We start from the raw sequence: 18,277 nt of genomic DNA, 5'->3' as shown, positions 1-18,277 counted from the left end.
CCTACTTTCATTAATAGTTTGGTTCAATATTAGTGTTTACGAAAATATTGTACTCCTTAATTTATCTGTGGTTAAGAAAAAAAAATTAAATATTTTATATTTTTGAAGTAATATATCAATACACATAACTATTCATGTCAACTTTGTGAAATATAATATGCATATAGGTTCGCGTAATTTGTTAATTTATATTTAATGTTAAAATAATTTGTTTCATACCATAAAAGTTGCTCAAAGTCGAGAAATCAAATTTCATAATTTAAAAGGCTAACAAATATCATTATACATTGTAGTAAAGAAATATCACTATTCATAACTGGTGACTTTCATTATGTATAGTCTTTGCTTAAAATGATTTTTTTTTAATTTTTTTATTTTTATTTTGGTGGACTATCAATTTTGTAAACCACTTAGAATGATTGATAGAATGATTAATAGCCAAATGGTTTCAAGGTTACAAATTAAGCTACGAATGGCTTTAGGCCATCACTCTCCAATAAACTAATACAACTTTTGTGAATAGATTTCTTTCCTATCTATCCTCTCTTTTTTGCTATTTAAAGTACTAGATAATGTACTGAAGTAGCTTAAGTCTTAATTGTTACAACTACTACATACATTTGTCTTCTTCTATATACTTCCATAGTAAAGTGAACAGTCCCTTGTAGCCTTAGTTCTCTGTTGTTACTTGTTGCTGTAGGTTGTTGTTGTTGTTGCCTCCTTACTACTGTTGTCGCCTGCTGTAGGTGTAGAGAATGGGTAGCTTGGGGTGATTCATTACATTACCGCCCTCCTAAAGCACCACCTTGTCCTTAAGGTGTGGGAAATCGCTCCAAGATTGACTTCACCTCCTCCCACGTACATAGTCTTGAACTTAGACAACCCTCGCTTTTTAATTAGAATTTCTTGTGACTCCCCCTTCCCTTGTATGATGCGGCTATCCAATACTCGCTCTGGTACCACAATTAACTCTTATTTAGGAGTGATCTAATCAGGTATAGTGGCTGAGCTTGGATGATCTCCAATGGCTCTCTTAAGCTAAGAAATGTGAAATACTAGGTGAATACGACACTCTTCAGACAAGCCCAGCTTATAGGACACCTTGCTCACCTACAGAATAATCTTGAATGGTCCATAATAACGAGCTGATAATTTCTCAAACGGCCTCTTGGCAAGTGAACGCTGCTGGTATGCCTGAAGTTTGAGAAAAACATACATAGTCTCCGATCTGAAAATCCTTATCCCTTCTCTTAACATCAACATTTCGTTCATAATCTGTTGTGCACGAATTAAATTGCACTTCAATTCATCCAACATGACGTCCCTCTCTTGCAGCATCTCATCTAAGGACTCAATAATAGTCTTTCCAGCCCCCCTTTAATTATTTTGGGTGGCTCCCTACCATATAAGGCTTGAAACGGAGAAATCTGGGTAGTAGAGTGAGTTGCGGCATTGCAAGAATATTCTGTTGGAGTAAAGAGAGTAAAAGTCATGTTTCTTGGTTGGTTAGTGTCTTTTCTAGAGTATGATCAGTTTACTCCACAAGTAGGTTGTGGCATACCACGTTTGCCCCACAAATAGATTATGGAGTAGACTTTTTTCATGTCTAGATTCACTCTTTAGCTTTCTACTCTTTCTCTTGGATTCCTTTTTGATCTTTGGTTATTCTTATGTAACTCCTTGATTCAAGTGGTTGTTTATTGTGATTAAATCAGCTTCATTATTATGATTTAATCACTCATTTGGTGGTTACATTTGACTCTTCATACTCCTTGCATTGTCTATATACGGCTTGGAATTTTTGCATAAAATACACATCTTATATTATATTATAAAGTATTGAAGGCACATATACCACATACAAACTATTAGATGCACTTAAAAATCAGTAGTTACACAATTACAAAAGTAGTAACTTGGAGCAACGCTCGGGCTACTCACTTGTTAATAGTATATATATATATATATATTAAAAAGAGCTTAACACATTTTTCTTCTTTGGGCATAAATTTATATTGTTCCACCTCTCACCCAAAAGTGCATTTGAGTGAGAGTGATGTATAACCTTAGGGAACGTACTGGCGATATAATGTGCACCCCGATTGCGTCGGAATTCATTTTCAAATTCAGTGACGAAATGTCACGCCACACCATTTTTCCTTTGATCAAACAAACACATTATTATTATTATATTTTTGTAACTTTTAAAACACTTATTTTACAACAATTTTGAAAATGAATTATTAATTTTCAATGGCTACTCAATGGGTATTGATTGAAAGAATACATCCCACAAGTTTTGAACAATGAATCTTAGTACTGTAAAAATCACATTACTATTAAAAATTAATTATATCATTATTATTATTATTATTATTATTATTATTATTATTATTATTACTATTACTATTATTACTATTATTATTATTATTATTATTATTATATTAATAAAACCTACAAAGTCAATAGATTTACAAGAAATTAGTGGGGAGCCGAGATACAATCTGGGCCCCCACTCCTCTAGCTATTATTATTATCTTTAAATATTAGTTATTATTATTAAATAATAATAATAAATATTATTATTAAAAATTAATTATTATTATAATTACTATTATTATTATTGTTATTATTATTATGGCATTATTATTAAATATTAATTATTTATTATTAATTATTATTATTATTAAATATTATTTTTAGGTAGAGCAAAGCAGAGCAACTCTAAAGAACAGGACTTTAGTCTAATACTAGGTTAGGTCCCGTGCCATGCACAGTAATATTCAATAGTTGTTTTAAATTATTGTTTTTAAAAATAAATTTATTATGAAAGAGTCTATTATTAGCCGAATAAATATTTTAAAATACGCTTATATTTATATTTATATACGGTATATTTCACCAATACATTTATATCATTTTCTTCTTGTTAACCAAATGAATATGTTAACAATATGTATTTAACTTTAACCCATACATAGATCTGCTTTCAAATAAAAAAAATTAAAAAAAAAACCATGCACTTTTTATGGACTACTATTATTCATTTTCTCATGCAGTATATTTTTTCAATAAATCAGCTGGTAAAAATATTTTTTCATATCTTTCCTAGCAAGCTTTTCTCACATAATATGCAAAAATCTTTTTTAAAAAAATCCTTGTTGTAAAATTGGTAGAGTTGTACATAATAATATGTATGTAACAATTTATGTTAAGAATTTGATTTGATTTTATTTTTTTGCTTAAGTTTATGGTATCAATATATTTATTGTGATTTGATACATTAAATTTTTTTTATTCTTTAATTTATGTAAAATATTTGATTTTAAAGAAAAGAAAATATAAATAAATAAAACCTAAGGGACACACTAGAAAATGACACATGTCATTTTTGATGTGTCTTTTAGTATATAAGTTATTGATTGATTGATTTTCTTAAAACCTCACTAAACCGCAAACAGTAATTTGATCATTTTTAGTAACCATTAGAGCTGTCAAAAGCTGACCCGACCCGAAATATCGACCCGAACCCGATTATTAACTGACTCGTCTGAACCCGGAAAAATGGTGACTTGAACCCAATCTGACCCGACCTGAAACCAACCCTAGACCCGAGTATTTGAGATCCGCACCCGAACATGAACTGACTTGGAGATGACCTGACTCGAATATAACCCGTAAGTTATTGACCTGAACCGAAATTGACCCAAACCCGTTTTAACCTGTCAAAACCCGAATTTAAGCTGACCTGTTACTAACCGGACCTGTTCCTAACCCGACCCGAATTTAACACAAAATGTTACTGACTCGAATCGAAATTGAACAACTCGATCTGTTACAAACCCGAATTTAAATCAATACGACTTGTTATTGACCCGACCCGAAATCAACTTGATTTATTATTTTATACATTTTTATTATTGTAGATATTGACTACCTAACTAAAGATGTATGTTATTTATATTGTAATCTACTTGTAAAATCATAACTTCGTTAGGTTAAAACTACTCTATGTTAATATTGAAAGTATTTTGTTTTTACTTGAACCGACCCCGCAAATTATTGACTTGAACCGAACCTAACTTAAACCCAAGAATGACCCGACTTGGAAATGACCCGACCTGAATATAACCCGCAAATTATTGACTTGAACCGAACCTAACTTAAACCCAAGAATGACCCGACTTGAAAATGACCCGACCTGAATATAACCCGCAAATTATTGGCTTGAACCGAACCCGACTTAAACCCAAGAATGACCCGACTTAGAAATGACCCGACCTGAATATAACCCGCAAATTATTGACTTGAACCGAACCCGACTTAAACTCGAGAATGACCCGACCTGATATAACTCGCAAAGTATTGACTTGAATCGAACCCGACTCCAACCCGGTAATGACCCTAACTCGTTTTAACTCGAAAAACCTGAATTAAACTCGACCTATTATTCACCCAACATGTTATTAACCCGACCCAAACCCGATAAGATGTATGACCCGACGTAACCCAATTCAAGCATGACCCAACTCGAACCCGACCTGCATAGGTTACAACATTAACCCGAAAATGATCCGACTCGAGTTGACCCGACCCACACTTAACCGACCCAAAACCGGACTCATTTACTCGAATTAACAGTTCTAGTAACCATACCGTAATTAATAAACCGCAAACTACACCATTCCGCTAATTAAGATTTGGTTTGCGGTCTAGACAGCATTCTGATCAACCTTATTTATCATAGGTCGCGGGCTAGGAAGATGGTTCGTGCACCAAAAAAAGAACGAGCTTATCGGTGATAAGCCGGAAAACTCCCACACAATAATTCTAATAAGGGCATTTCTCCACTGCCAAGCATCGGAAACAACACTCAACGCCGAGGGAGGAGAGAGAAAGATTTACAAATCGCCATAATCAATTTCTGCTTTCCTTTTCTTCATATTTAACTTTTCAAATCCAGTTCAAAGAAAAATCATCAACACCTAAAAAAGAAAAAGGTAAGTTTTTCGAAAACCAGCAAAAATGGTGAAGACTACGAAAGGAGGCAAAGTCATGAACCCTACTGATGCTTATCGGAAGGAGCTTCGTAAAAAGGAATTGAAAAGGGTTAGTGTTTTTTCCCCTTTTTCTATTCAATTTCTTTGTATTATCACTTTGTTTTGAATTCTAGGGTTTTCATTTTGAATGTTTCGTATTATTTTTAACTTTTGCAATTTTTGTATTGGTTTAGGTATTTTTGTTAATGCTTACTGTTTATGTATATTCAATTATAATTTTTAGTTGATTTTTGAACAAAATGGAGAAATTTGTGTTGCATTATTCTTGCCAGATTTTTAGAGCTTTTTGAAATGGTTGCGGTGAACTGGTGTTGTAAAATAAGGAGAACTTATGGTTATTGTGATATTATTGAATTTCGGGGGATTGAATTTCATACATTTCATGCCTTTGAGGAGGATGAGGCTATTGATTTATGAATTGGAGGAGATTGGATAAGTTGATCACACATATAAAAAGTTTGAGTGCGATAACGAAGAATTTCTGTTGTCTTGTTTGTTTATCATACTTGGTGTTTGCTGTGTTGGAACCATTTTTCTTGGAATTACCCTTGCAATAAAATAGAGTCATTACCATTACCTTTTTCACTTGTACTTCGTAACATTAAAGTTTGCGATGAATGATGGAAACCAGAGGTTTTTGGGAAACTTTGGTGTGAGTTTGATTTGTGGTTAATACCTAAAGAAGATTTGGAATTCAAAGGATGACTTTTTTTTTTACTTAAATGTCAGTGATAAAGAAGTTTTTTTGAGTCAAGCAAATACATTCACTTTTGACTATAAATAGTTTGGCAATGGTCTCTCTCTCTTTTTATTTTTATTTTTAAGCCCTTTTCTTTTTGCAACGGTTTTAGATGAAGTAACTAAACCAATTCAAGATGAGGTTCCATGGTGTATGGTGTTTGCAGATGATATTGTTTTGATGGATGAAATTAAAGATGGGGTTAATGCCAAGTTAAAGCAATGGAGACAAAGGTTGGTTTAGAGGGTTTAAGCTAAGTCGGAGTAAGACTGAATCAAGGTTATTAGATTGGTGAGAGGAGTATGATCGAATCGTAGAATCGTAAGATTCTACAAAATTGATAAAAAGAGTAATAAAAAAGTTGCTACATGATTTGATAACATTTTTTAAGCTATAAAAATGGTAAAATTTATAGGTTTAGTAGTTGGATAGTAATTTTCTTAGCTTAGAAAAAAGTTTAATTGCTTTAGGCTCATTTTAATAAGTAAAAAGTAAGATCGTACGTTCCCGATCCTATTCGATTTTGACCGATCCTGTACAATCCTGTAATAATTTAAGTGAAAAATAGAATCGTCCGATCTTATTCGATCTTGACCGGTCCTACGGTGATCCTGCTTACTCTGCGATTTTGCTTCTCATCCGATTCGTTTAGCTAAAATGGGATCGTAGGATCGCACGATCCTACGATCCGGATCACGATTTTGACAACAATGAACTGAATATTTGGTATGTCGCTTTGGTACTCAGAGGGGGACAAGCAGGGAAAAAAAACTCGGTCGCGGTCGCGTTTGCGGTAACGGTCGCGTTGTCGCGGAGACGGCTTGTAACGGTTAAATAGAACGGATCGCGGATTTCGCGGTGTGAATTTTTTTTAAAAAAACACATAAGTAGAATTTTAGCTTGTTTACTAATTATTTATACCATATTATGCTAAAGCTATGACAATTACACGTAGTATTAATTTTTTTTTTTTGAAGCACTTATTTATTTGGTTTTGATTTCTTACTAATTTGGGTTTTTTTTTAAAAAAAAGAAAAAGGGTAAAGATGACTACTTAATAAGTAAGTTAGTAACTTACCAGTTACCACAAAGGATAAGTAAAAGGGGTAAAAAAATGATGGGACACAACTGTTAAAATAAAAAGGATTTAAAAAAAAGAACCAGTAAAGGGGGAAAAGGGAGACAGCTGTAAAGCATCATGTGACTTTTATTACTTTCAGTTTCTTTTTGTACTTCCTTCTTCAACCTCCCGTCAAAAAAAAAAATTCTGACTTCTCCATAGCCATGGCAACACTGATTCACAGAGAATTCCGAGCATCTCAGCATGCCCAAAACAATTACTCGCGAATGTAACGGTTACAGAACGGCGTTCTACCGTTACGTAACGGCCAACTCGGCGATTTGGGTGTGAATTTCAATTCGGCGTTATATAACGGCCTTTTTCGGATCGGCAACTCTGAAACCCGTTACAAAGCGGCCGTTATACAACGGAACGGCCGAGTTTTTTTTCCATGGGGACAAGTGATGAAGTGGTAAGTTTGGATAAAAAGGAATTAACCATGAGTGAATGTTTTAAGTATCTTGAATCGATCGTCTAGAAAAATGGTGACATTGATCATGACGTGGCCCTCGGGGTGGCTTAAATGGAGAGCAGCCCCAGGAGTGTTATGTGATCGGAGTAGTCCCGGTAGGACTGCCATAAGACCAGTGTTGCTCTATGGTACAGATGTTGAGTTTCTATGAAGGAGCATGTTAAGAAGACGGAAGTTACAAAAATGCGCATGTTAAGGTGTATGTGCGGGAACACTCTAAGAGATAGAATAAAAAATGAGGTTATTCGTAAGAAAGTAGGAGTGGCTAGACAAAATAAAGTAAAATCACGGTTAGGCTATGTAAGACGGAGACCCAAGGGTGCACCGGTGAAGAGTGGAAGAGTGGGACCATAGAGGGATTAAACGAGGGAGGGGGAGATCGAAAATGACTTGGTTGGAAGGAGTTAGGAAAGATATGAAGTATATGGATTTGTATGAGGATGAAGCATTGGATCATAAGGGTTGGAGGAGGAATATTTTTGTGGATGACCACACAGAATAATCATATTTGGTTCATGTAACCGACCCCACTTACGGGATTAAGACTTTGATTGATTGATTGTAGCATAGGGAAAGAAATAGATGCCTTTTTGAGTGTCATATGTAGCTAGTGGAGTATGGAGGGGCTTATTATGAGTGAATGTTTTCTGTTCGCCATTTATGCCGAATGGAATGTTAGCTGGAAAACAACTTGATATCGGTGTTTGAAAAAGCGCTGGCCCCAAGGCGATCAGGGATGAGCGCTTAATTTGGTTTGGGCGAGGCGTTTTGGGTTAGGCGCACAAAAAGTACCCAAGGTGCACCAAAAGCGCCGGGCGCATATGAGGCGCAACCAAGGTGCACTTGAAGCAAACTTCAGCCAAAAAATTTTAACTGCCCATGTACAGCGCCTCTCTTCAAAGAGGCGCACTATTGCACAATCTAATTTCTGCTCTCCATTTGAGCCACCCAGAAGAGTCTATAGTCCTTTAGAAGTATTACTGCTGTACTTACGTGTAAATAGTAAGCATGATGGAGCTAATAAATTATGGATCAGGAAAAGACAAATTTTTCTGGTGGATATAAAGCTAATTAGTGTTAGTAGGTATATCCAGAAAATCATTTAGAGAAAACAGATGATCTTTCTGTTTGTATATTTGTAAGTGGTGCCTAATGCTACCAATTGCAAGATTCCCAAGTTTGGTTGCAGTTGCTGTACTGACTTTCAGCCTCAGGTAACTGAAAATTGAAATTGTCGAGGTAGAGTTTGACAGCTTGTAAATGATATAGTCACAGGAGATGTGGACACCGGTGTTGTGGTTGTCATGTGTGTAGATGGAATTTTGGAGAGAATGACATTTGTGTTGGTTTACTGCTTTTGTTTTAGATATGTTTTCAAGATGGATCACTGGTTTCAAGGTATATATTATGAGAATATTGTCTTGATCTTTAATTTGTATATAAATAAAGCTTAAGCTGTCATGGTTTATATGATATGTTGTCATTGTACTACTTACGGGATTAAGGCTTTGATTGATTGATTGTCATTGTACTACAATCTTGATTGAATGCATTTGTTTAGATCATCCTTCTTATGACTCTATCTTATATCTATATGATTATTGGCTTGGACAGAACAAGAAAGAGAGAAAAAAGGTTCGGGAGGTTGGTCTTTTGAAGAAGGATCCTGATCAGATCAAAGATCAGATTCAGAAGTTAGAGATGATGAGTAAGCTAACATTATTGAAGTTATTTGCTTCACTAGATATTGAGCAAAGTTTGATGGTTCTCATGCCTTTGGCACAATACATTTCCTCTATGCTTTAATATATTACTTCCTCCATTTTTTAATATTTGCAACACTTCCTGAAAATGGAAATGTCAGAATACCTACAACACACTATAATTCGAAAGTTTTTGTGGTAGAAAAGTGTACTATTAGTCTATTACCCTTATTATTCTCATGGCCAACTTAATTATACTCCTAACAATCACTCAACCCCATTTTAAGTGTGTTATATCATGTGAGACCCACTTTTCTTAAATACCGTGAAAAAGTATTTGTTGCAAGTATTAAAAAACGGAGGAAGTATCTGTTTGAACTTTGAAAGTTTATATCTATTAGTGTTTGTTTCTTTTTTATGTGAAGGAAACTTCGTAATGGATTGTTCACATAGCAATATTTTCTGTTTGGATGTGAAAAACAGATTTCATTCAATAGCACAACAAAAAAGTAACCCAAAATATCAAAACAGGATGTTTTTGAGAAAGCCCTGTAAGCGTGAGCTTAAATAGAAGCTTAATACACCACTTGCTCCACAAAGTATTCAATGAAGATTGAAGACACCTGACCATAGATAATTTTGTCATTTTGCTTCAATTAAATCATCTTCAAATAACTGAAAATTATCCTACCACAGTATTTATGCTCCTTACACCTACCAAACTTTATATAATAAATCTGCAATTGGTCTTGAAGAGTAGCAAGAGCAATCCAATGAATCCCAACAATCGTAAGTAACCTCTGTCAAAGTAACAATGCCACAAAACAATGTAAGAATAGATGATTTCCTGTCTTTTTACTATTAACACATTAAAAGAACACATGAGGTGAAAGATCCTTAAAAGGTCTGTGAGCCTGTAGATAATCAGAAGTATTGAACTTTCTAGAACTAGTAACTAAGTCAAAGCTTTCACTTGCATCTTTACACTTAATGTTCTGATTCTGCTTGCAAGTTGTCCCTTCTTTGCTGTCTCTAGTTGTGTTAGGATGCTTTCCCTGAGAAAAGTGTTGTGTGACTTTTGTCAAAGAGAGTAATAACAGGTTTTAGGCATTTGATGGTTGGTATGGAACTTCATCATAATCATGGTGATAAGGCTAGGAAAATTAAAAGTTTCTTGATATTTAAGTCTCCTACTGTATCGCTTATTTACTTCATAGTATATATCTGGCTGTTAGGTTTCTGTCACAGAAACACCTACAGAATTTCCATTTCTTAACGGTGTGCACTTGCCATTTGGGATTGAGAACTTTGTTGTTGTAGATATTTTTGGCTCTCTGCAATCTTTTATCTGACTAAATTGTTCATTCCTCCCCCCAAAATGCACAGAGGCTGAAGGTGCACTTGACAAAGCAAGAAAACACAAGAAAAGGCAGCTTGAGGATACTTTGAACCTTGTTATGAAGAAGAGAAAGGTATGTATGTATATGTTTGTCCTTCTTACTATCTATGTTATTTGCGTTTGGTGCCTCTATGTCCCAAAGTAAACATTAGGTATCTTGATATACCTATAGTATTCCTTTTTAGTTTGAGGACACTTTGAACCTTGTTATGAGCAAGTATTTTTAGTTAGATGAAAAAGGAAAGGGTAAATGATACTCCCTCAGAATCTTGTTACACTTTGGTCCCCACACTCTTTCATTTTAATTTTAATAATACCCTATTAATGTCTATCACATCCACTTTTTCAATAAAATAACAATTGATAAACAAACAACCACTTGTCACCTATAGCTTTGTGCAAAGATAACACAAGTTGAGTGCAATACTGTGATGGATGGAGTAATAGCTATAATAAGAAAAAAAATTAATTAGAGGGGATCGAAATTGCTTCTTTTATTTTTATTTTTATTTTTATTTTTATTTTTTACAACCTAGCAAATGTTTCATTCATGAAAACAGGTGGCCGTGAAGCAATATTTATACTTAAATAATGTAGAATGTGTAAAAAGAAGCCGCTGTAATATGTGGGATTTGAACCCAAGACATGAAATGTTAATATAAGGATCTATGTGGGCACTCTTTGCCTATTTACCAGCTGTGTTGTATGTGACACATGAGCTACACTTAGGCACACTGTCTTGTCATTCTTATTTGTTTGTCCCTCCCTGAAACTTCTTTTGCTGTTTTATAAAAAAGGATCCTCTAAAGGGATTTCATACCGAAGAGATGTGAAGCACCAAAATATTGAGCTACTTGCGAAATACTTCTTCCATCCCAAGTTAGGTGACACGTATTTCTTTTTGGGAAGTTTCTTGTTGGTTGACTTGTTTCATTTTGAAACTTCTACATATGAATAAAAAGAAAAGGGTGCCCTATAAATACTCGCTTTTGCTACTGCTCTACTTTAACCAAGCCACTGCCAGCCCGTGACCCCTTGACGCCGAAGCTGCCCTTGGCCAAAGAAAGAAATTTTTTTTTTTTTTTCAAGTACCCATACCTCCTTTATCATTGAGCAGTCATCTAGGGGTGGTGGTGGATGAGTAGTGGAGGAAGTTGGCAGTGGACTAGATAAAGGTAAGGGTGGAGTGGCTGGTTTGCAGGTTAAGATAGGAGAAGGACCGGAATAGGGGTAGGTGGTTATGGACTTATGGGTCTTTTTGTATTTTGGTCTTCCTATCTTACTTCCTAATATGCGTGCCAAAAAGAAACGGTTACTAATTTGGAATAGAAGAAGTATAAAACATAGGAATGTTTTGAAATGGAAATGAGATGTTTTAAACAGGCAACCGGAGTGCTGAAACATTTTGGGATTTTGAATTGTCAATATTCCATTTACATATAGTGTTTGAAATGCGAGTTATAAAGTTGGGCTCTCTACCCTACAAATGCTATATAAGGGAAGGAGAAAAAACTAGATGAGTTGAGTAATAAAATCTTAACTAAAATTTAATGGCCTTTATTTTTTTGGTTATATCATATGCACCGTTGATAGGGGTGTGCATTGGCCTTGGCCTTTTAAATCCAAGCTAAAATTGTCCTAGTTTTGAAATTGAAGTCCAAATGGATATGAACCATTATTTGAACTTGTAGTTTTGGTACACCTAGGTTTAAATCTCTGAGGCCACACTCCTTTGCTAGAAACAGAGAACCCTACCCTTTATATTGTCATGAATTCACATTGGGGCAATATCGATTAAAGTCACATAGCTTTATATTATTGTGGGCTTTGATTTGCAGGAGTATTTTAGATAGACAAACAAGAAAACAAAATTTGTCAAAAAGTACTTTATAAAATTAGGTTTTGTGAGAAATAATTTTGTACTCCATCCGTTTTACTAACTGTTACTTGCGTTTTACGCGGTCTCCAATAAACTACTTTGACCATCAAGTTTTTTGATTGTGCATTAGTAAAATTATACAAAGTAGGTATATTGAAAATTCATAACAATACTAATCTAATAAGATCAAACTTGATAATGTTTTTTCTTATATATACACACTTAGACATGGTCAAAATTTTAAAACTTTGACCTTGTGAAGAGTAAATGGGTAGAACTCAAAATGGAGGTAGTATAAAAAAATTATTTTAATTTACACCTCCCTCCGTCACTTTATAATCGTTACTTTTGGAATCTTTCTTTGTTAAAGCGTAAAGATTAAAAATTGACGGAGGAAGTATCTTTTAACGCATTTTCTAATGTAAGATGTTGACCCAGCCCATGTGCTGATTACAAAACCATAAATGAGGCATTTTCCCTCTTTTTATTTTTCTCCTTTTTAGCGCCATCATCTCTTCTTATTTTCCTTTTTTTCTCCCTCTTTTTCGTTTACTCCTCTCTCCACCGAACAAATTCTATGACCTCTTCTCCTCCATGATTCATTACTATTCTATTTTAAAACACTAAACAATTCTCTTCTCCTTTCTTATGTAAAGTGTAATGATTGTTTTATGTTATTTTTTATTTTTATTTTTATAATGTTGGTATGGAGGAATATGCTACATATTCATAATTAAAAACCAAAACCCATAGACCAAATGCTTCACCTTCATACTTCATGATGTGAACTCCTTATGATTATCTTTACAACTTTATTTAGGTACTCACTTGGTTCTACCTTACTCGAGTAGGGATTTTGAGGAAGGGAATTGGAGGGGAGAGAAATAGAGGGGTGGGCTGTCGTTCATTTGGATAACAAATGAGGAAGGGAATTGGAGGGGAGACAAATAGAGGAATTAAATTGTAAGAAATTGATCTCTCCAACAATAGAGAGATTTGGAAGGAAAAGTCATCATTCTTCCCTCCTCTTCTCCTCCCTCCCCTTTTTTTCCTTCCCCTTTCTTTATTTCTTATTCACTGTAAATATTGTCAAAGGGAAACAGGGGCTTTGATACGACATCTCTATCCCTTTCCTAAAACTCCTGTACCAAACGACCCCTTAAATATGTATGTCATGTTTATGTTTGGTAGAACATCTCAATTTGCTGTGTAAGTGCACCTTATTTTTCCCTGATAAATAAATGCATGAAATCATAATGTGTGCTGGATTTGATACGACATCATAATATTGTCAAAGGGAAACAGGGGCTTTGATACGACATCTCTATCCCTTTCCTAAAACTCCTGTACCAAACAACCCCTTAAATATGTATATGTCATGTTTATGTTTGGTAGAACATCTCAATTTGCTGTGTAAGTGCACCTTATTTTTCCCTGATAAATAAATGCATGAAATCATAACGTGTGCTGGATTTCTTTTGTTCCTTTCATTTTTGTATGACCTTGGAATAACTTGAGATGATATGATGATTTATGCTTTTGTTTGGCAGGAGTATGAAGAAAAAATGAAGGAAAAGGGTGAGGATCCAGTTATGTTCAGGTACTTCTCCTTTCATTTTGTTTTGTTGTAACAGTTATGTATTAAATATTTTTCTCTGATACAAGGTGAATCTGCTGCAGTCATTTGGGACCTGTACAGAGACGGACTTCAGCCGAAGAGGAGGAGAGAGCAAAGCATCCACAACCTGAAGTAAGTTATGCTTGATCCTACTTTCTTTTTGTTATACCCTCTGTTTCGCTCTGATAGTCTTGCTTAAGAGATCATGTTGAACATATAGTCTTTAAGTCTTGGTAAAGAGGATGCATTATCAATTATCTCTGTAATGTGAATGTAAAGACACTGGGAGTGGAATTAAGAAAATTAGGCATCATTAGTGGACACTGGACGGAGGAAATATGTTTCATGACTTTCTAATTTTTGAACACTTTTGCCTGTCCCCCCTTATTTATTCATGTTTTATATGTCGTTTGTTTCTGTGGACCTATAGGATTCTGTATACTATCATCCAACGTTGAATCCCACAGGAGCTCCACCCCCTGGAAAGCCTCCTATGTACAAGTCTTCTATAGGTTTGTTCTTCTAATAGCACCATTTTTATTATTATTGATATTGTTATTGTTATCGTTATTGCTCTGTTTATGGTCTACTCCTTGTGCCTGCCCCCTTTTTATTCTTACATTATATAATGGCAGGGCCTCGGATTCCATTGTCAGAAGCTTCCTCGTCAAATGGTGCTGCATCTTCTGTAGATCTTGATGGTGTTGAGTTGCCTGCACCGCCTCCGCCACCTCCTTTGCCGAATATGGGTGATCCTGATTCTAGTCATGACACTGATATACCTTCATCTCTGCCTCCACCACCGATGCCTCCGAAGTCTTCGGATTCAAACTTGGCATCAGCATTGCCTCTACCTCCACCTCCTCCACCACCTCCTGGCCCTCCTCCTAGAGAGCTTATTGGAGTTCGTCCTCCACCCCCTCCATCCACTCAGCCACCACCACCACCACCACCTGGTATTTCTGGAAGTGAGAGGGATGTCACTACTTCAAAAGATTCGCAGGTAATTCTCATTCATGACTTTGGCAAAGATCTCACTATCCCTGCAATTATGCTGCCCTCCCACCGTTTTGGTTGGAGGTTGGTATTTGTGGGCTGATGTCGTGATACCCATGTGTTATTATTTCAGAATTGAATTACCAAATTGACTGAAGGATCAAGATGTACTTGAACCTGCAATTATGCTTCCCTCCCTCCTTTTTGGTTGGAGGTGGGTAATGGCAGGCTGACATCGTGATACCCTTGTTTTATTAGTTCAGAATTGAATTACCAAATTGACTGAAGGATGTACTTGAACCTTATATTGCTGCCTTATGTTTGATTGAAATTATATTGACTTGTACTTAACCAATGCTTGCTTGGTTTAGTACTTGATTCACAAGGAGGTTTCAATAATGAGAAGTTATTGATATTGAATGGTAATTCTTTGCAGGGATCTAATATTCTCCTCCCTCCACCACCTCCACCACCTGGAATTCCCCCAAAATTTGCAGGGAATCAATCTGGTGTTGAATCTGATGCCGTAAATCAGGAAGTGGGCAATGATCTTCCAAAAATGGTCCCACCACCTCCATCACGGCAGCCTCCATTATCAGGTATGCCTGGAGGCCCAGGACCAGCTGCACTCCCTGCATTACCGCCTGATGTGCTACCCCCAGGCATTTCAAGATTCCCTCCACCCCCTCCACCAGACACAAGGCCACCATTATCTGCTTCTGGATTTCCAGGGCAACCTGTACCCCCTGGAATTGCACCACTTATGCCTAGGCCACCTTTTGGTCCTCCCCCTGGACCACCTCCTATGATGAGACCTCCACTTCCTCCAGGTCCACCACCAATGATGCTACAGGATGATTCAACTGCAATGAGGCCAACTGTTCCACAGAAACCATCTTATGTTAAATCAGCTGCACCCACAGTTGTAAAGAGGCCTCTAGCTCAGCACACACCAGAGCTCACAGCTATGGTATGTTTACTCTGGCTTGAAGTAGAAGCTGTTATTCTTATAAACCTTGCAGTCACTTGATGAATTGCACTTTTGGAATGTTTTCTGTTTTGCTTAGTATTATTTTGGTTGGATAGAGGTCTGGGTGGATTCTTTTATTTGATTTTGAGGTTTTGGTGGAAATTATGACGTGTTGAGCAAAAAGCTTTTTGGCTGATTAGATCTGCGATTGTAGTATATAGATTATGTGATATCTGACCGTGGACAATCTTAGGAATAGATAATTACTAGTAACTGTAATAGATTAAATTTCTGAGTTTGTTAAAATGAGCTAACAAGACAGATTAATAAAGATGGAAGCTTGATATTGATTAACAATGCCTGAAACTTTTAACTACAAAAAATAGCTTGATTCTATTACTCTCCACTTAGTAACTTGAGGCTACTTGTCTCACTTACAAAACATCACGAATCACATGCATTCTACTGCCATGTCACTTCCTAGTTATAATCAAGGACTACTACTAGTTAACCTAATATTAATTGTGTTTGTCACTACTCAATCAGAGTATTATGTCTGCAGAATTCTTGTTGCTCCCTCCCTTAGTGTTTCATTGATTAGTTTTGTCCACATCTGTCCCCCCCCCCCCCCCCCCCCTCCCTGCTGCTTGTCTCTTACCCCTTTGTCTTGTGTGTCAAGTTGTTTCCTCCTTTGAGTGTAAACCCGAATTGGTAGCTCGGGAGTGCATACTGAGTCCATTATAGTAGTTTCTTACTATTTGCCTTCAACATGATGGCAGATGTGTTGTGATACAATGGATTTTACGGATAATACTGCTGTTGAAGTGCTTAGCTTAAGCTTTTGTTAGACATATTAGATTTACAATTGCAGCATATGAGTTTTATGATACCTGAGTTGGTAGAATATTCTCAGAAAAGCTAGTTTAGTTTGTAACATATTGAACTAGTAATGTAACTTTTTATACAGATTGGAAACTAAAAACTTATTGTGTTGTCTGATACGATTGGTTTTATGTCACTGGTGTTGATTATCATACTATAGCGTAATTAGTTGGGTAATTTACTTTTTTTAAAAGGTCAAAACTATAACATCACTGTTGTGGATCATATCTAGACTTCATTTTTATGATGTGGCTACAGGTTCCTGCATCTGTACGTGTTAGAAGAGAGTCTGCTCTTCCTAAGCCAAAACCAAAAGCAATGACAAACGCACCTATCTCTCAACAGCCCATGACTTCTGCTCCAAAACCAGAATCAGTAACAACCACATCAGCACCAAAAGCACCAAGCATTGACGATTCATATATGGCTTTCTTGGAGGACATGAAAGCCCTTGGTGCTCTTGATAGTTGACGTGAATATTATTGCAAGGGATTCTTATTGTCTTAATTTACAGGCTTGTTGTTTATTTGGGTAATTCTCTGGTTGCTGTATTTAAAAGCTTCTGTAACAGTCTATTGTAGCTGAGAATTGTGGTACTAATTTTTGCTTACAGATCCCTGCCAATAGAGAGAACTAAAAGTCTAAAATGGAATAATTTTTCATTTAATAACAAAATTCTTCTGATTCTAGTTCTCTTAAATTTAGTGTAGTTTTGTAGTTGGATTGATGTTTTTCTCAGTCAACTTATATTGAGGTCTCTGTTATGCTTACGTGATATTTATTTCAGTTATAAACTCTTATTGAGGGAGGCCTCGTTGTCTACATGATGCTTGTTGTAGTTACTTATTAAAGTGTTACGGAGTATTTTTAATTACACCCTTTGTTTTTTCCTTTGGTTACCAGTGTACCATTTTCTCTCTCTGATCATTTTTTTTTTTGAAGGCTATATCAGTTTTTATTTTAGTTGGTATATTGTTTTGTACAATTTTTTTTTTTTTTTTTTGGATTGGTAAGGAGAAGGACCCTATTAGGCCGAAACCCCTCACAAGTTCTTCTGGCTCAGGTTAGCGGACTAGGCAATTTAGGAGTGGGGGGAAGGGCAAGGAATCCCTATCTCAAAGTGTCTCTAGTGGGATTTATTGGTATAAGCAAATATGAATGTTTTTTTTTTGGTCTGATAAATTAGCATACTCTGTAAGTATATATCACGAAATTAGTAATGTTTTTCTTTAAAAAAAAAAAGCCTGCGGGCTTGGATAAGCCCATGGGCTAGGATTGTGCTCGGGCTGGGCCTATACAACCCTAAAGCCCATAGGTTAGGCTCACGCCCTAGCCAGCCTAAAACCATTTTATACTATACCCAAAATATCAGGATCGAGTATTTTGTATTTAAAATTTGAGCTTAAGATACTATGTTTTGTAATGGCTTTAAAATTAAC

At 35.7% G+C, this 18,277-nt stretch overlaps 1 protein-coding gene across 1 annotated transcript; it reads left to right on the top strand.

Moving 5' to 3' along the window:
- The first annotated feature begins 4,750 nt into the window (after nucleotides 1-4,750).
- LOC145579291 (protein EARLY FLOWERING 5-like) lies at nucleotides 4,751-17,740 on the top strand. The gene is made up of 9 exons (XM_081636541.1): nucleotides 4,751-5,109; nucleotides 9,006-9,099; nucleotides 10,481-10,566; nucleotides 13,923-13,972; nucleotides 14,053-14,122; nucleotides 14,421-14,502; nucleotides 14,626-14,993; nucleotides 15,423-15,956; nucleotides 17,097-17,740. The coding sequence occupies exons 1-9, from the start codon at nucleotides 5,026-5,028 to the stop codon at nucleotides 17,307-17,309; spliced, it is 1,581 nt and encodes a 526-aa protein (XP_081492667.1). The 5' UTR covers nucleotides 4,751-5,025; the 3' UTR covers nucleotides 17,310-17,740.
- Nucleotides 17,741-18,277: the final 537 nt, after the last annotated feature.

Source organism: Chenopodium album, chromosome 14 (genome assembly GCF_948465745.1).
Source record: "Chenopodium album chromosome 14, dcCheAlbu1.1, whole genome shotgun sequence".
Classification (NCBI taxonomy): Eukaryota; Viridiplantae; Streptophyta; class Magnoliopsida; order Caryophyllales; family Amaranthaceae; genus Chenopodium; species Chenopodium album.
The sequence above is the reverse complement of the archived record's forward strand: the minus strand, read 5'-3'. Positions and strand labels throughout refer to the sequence as shown.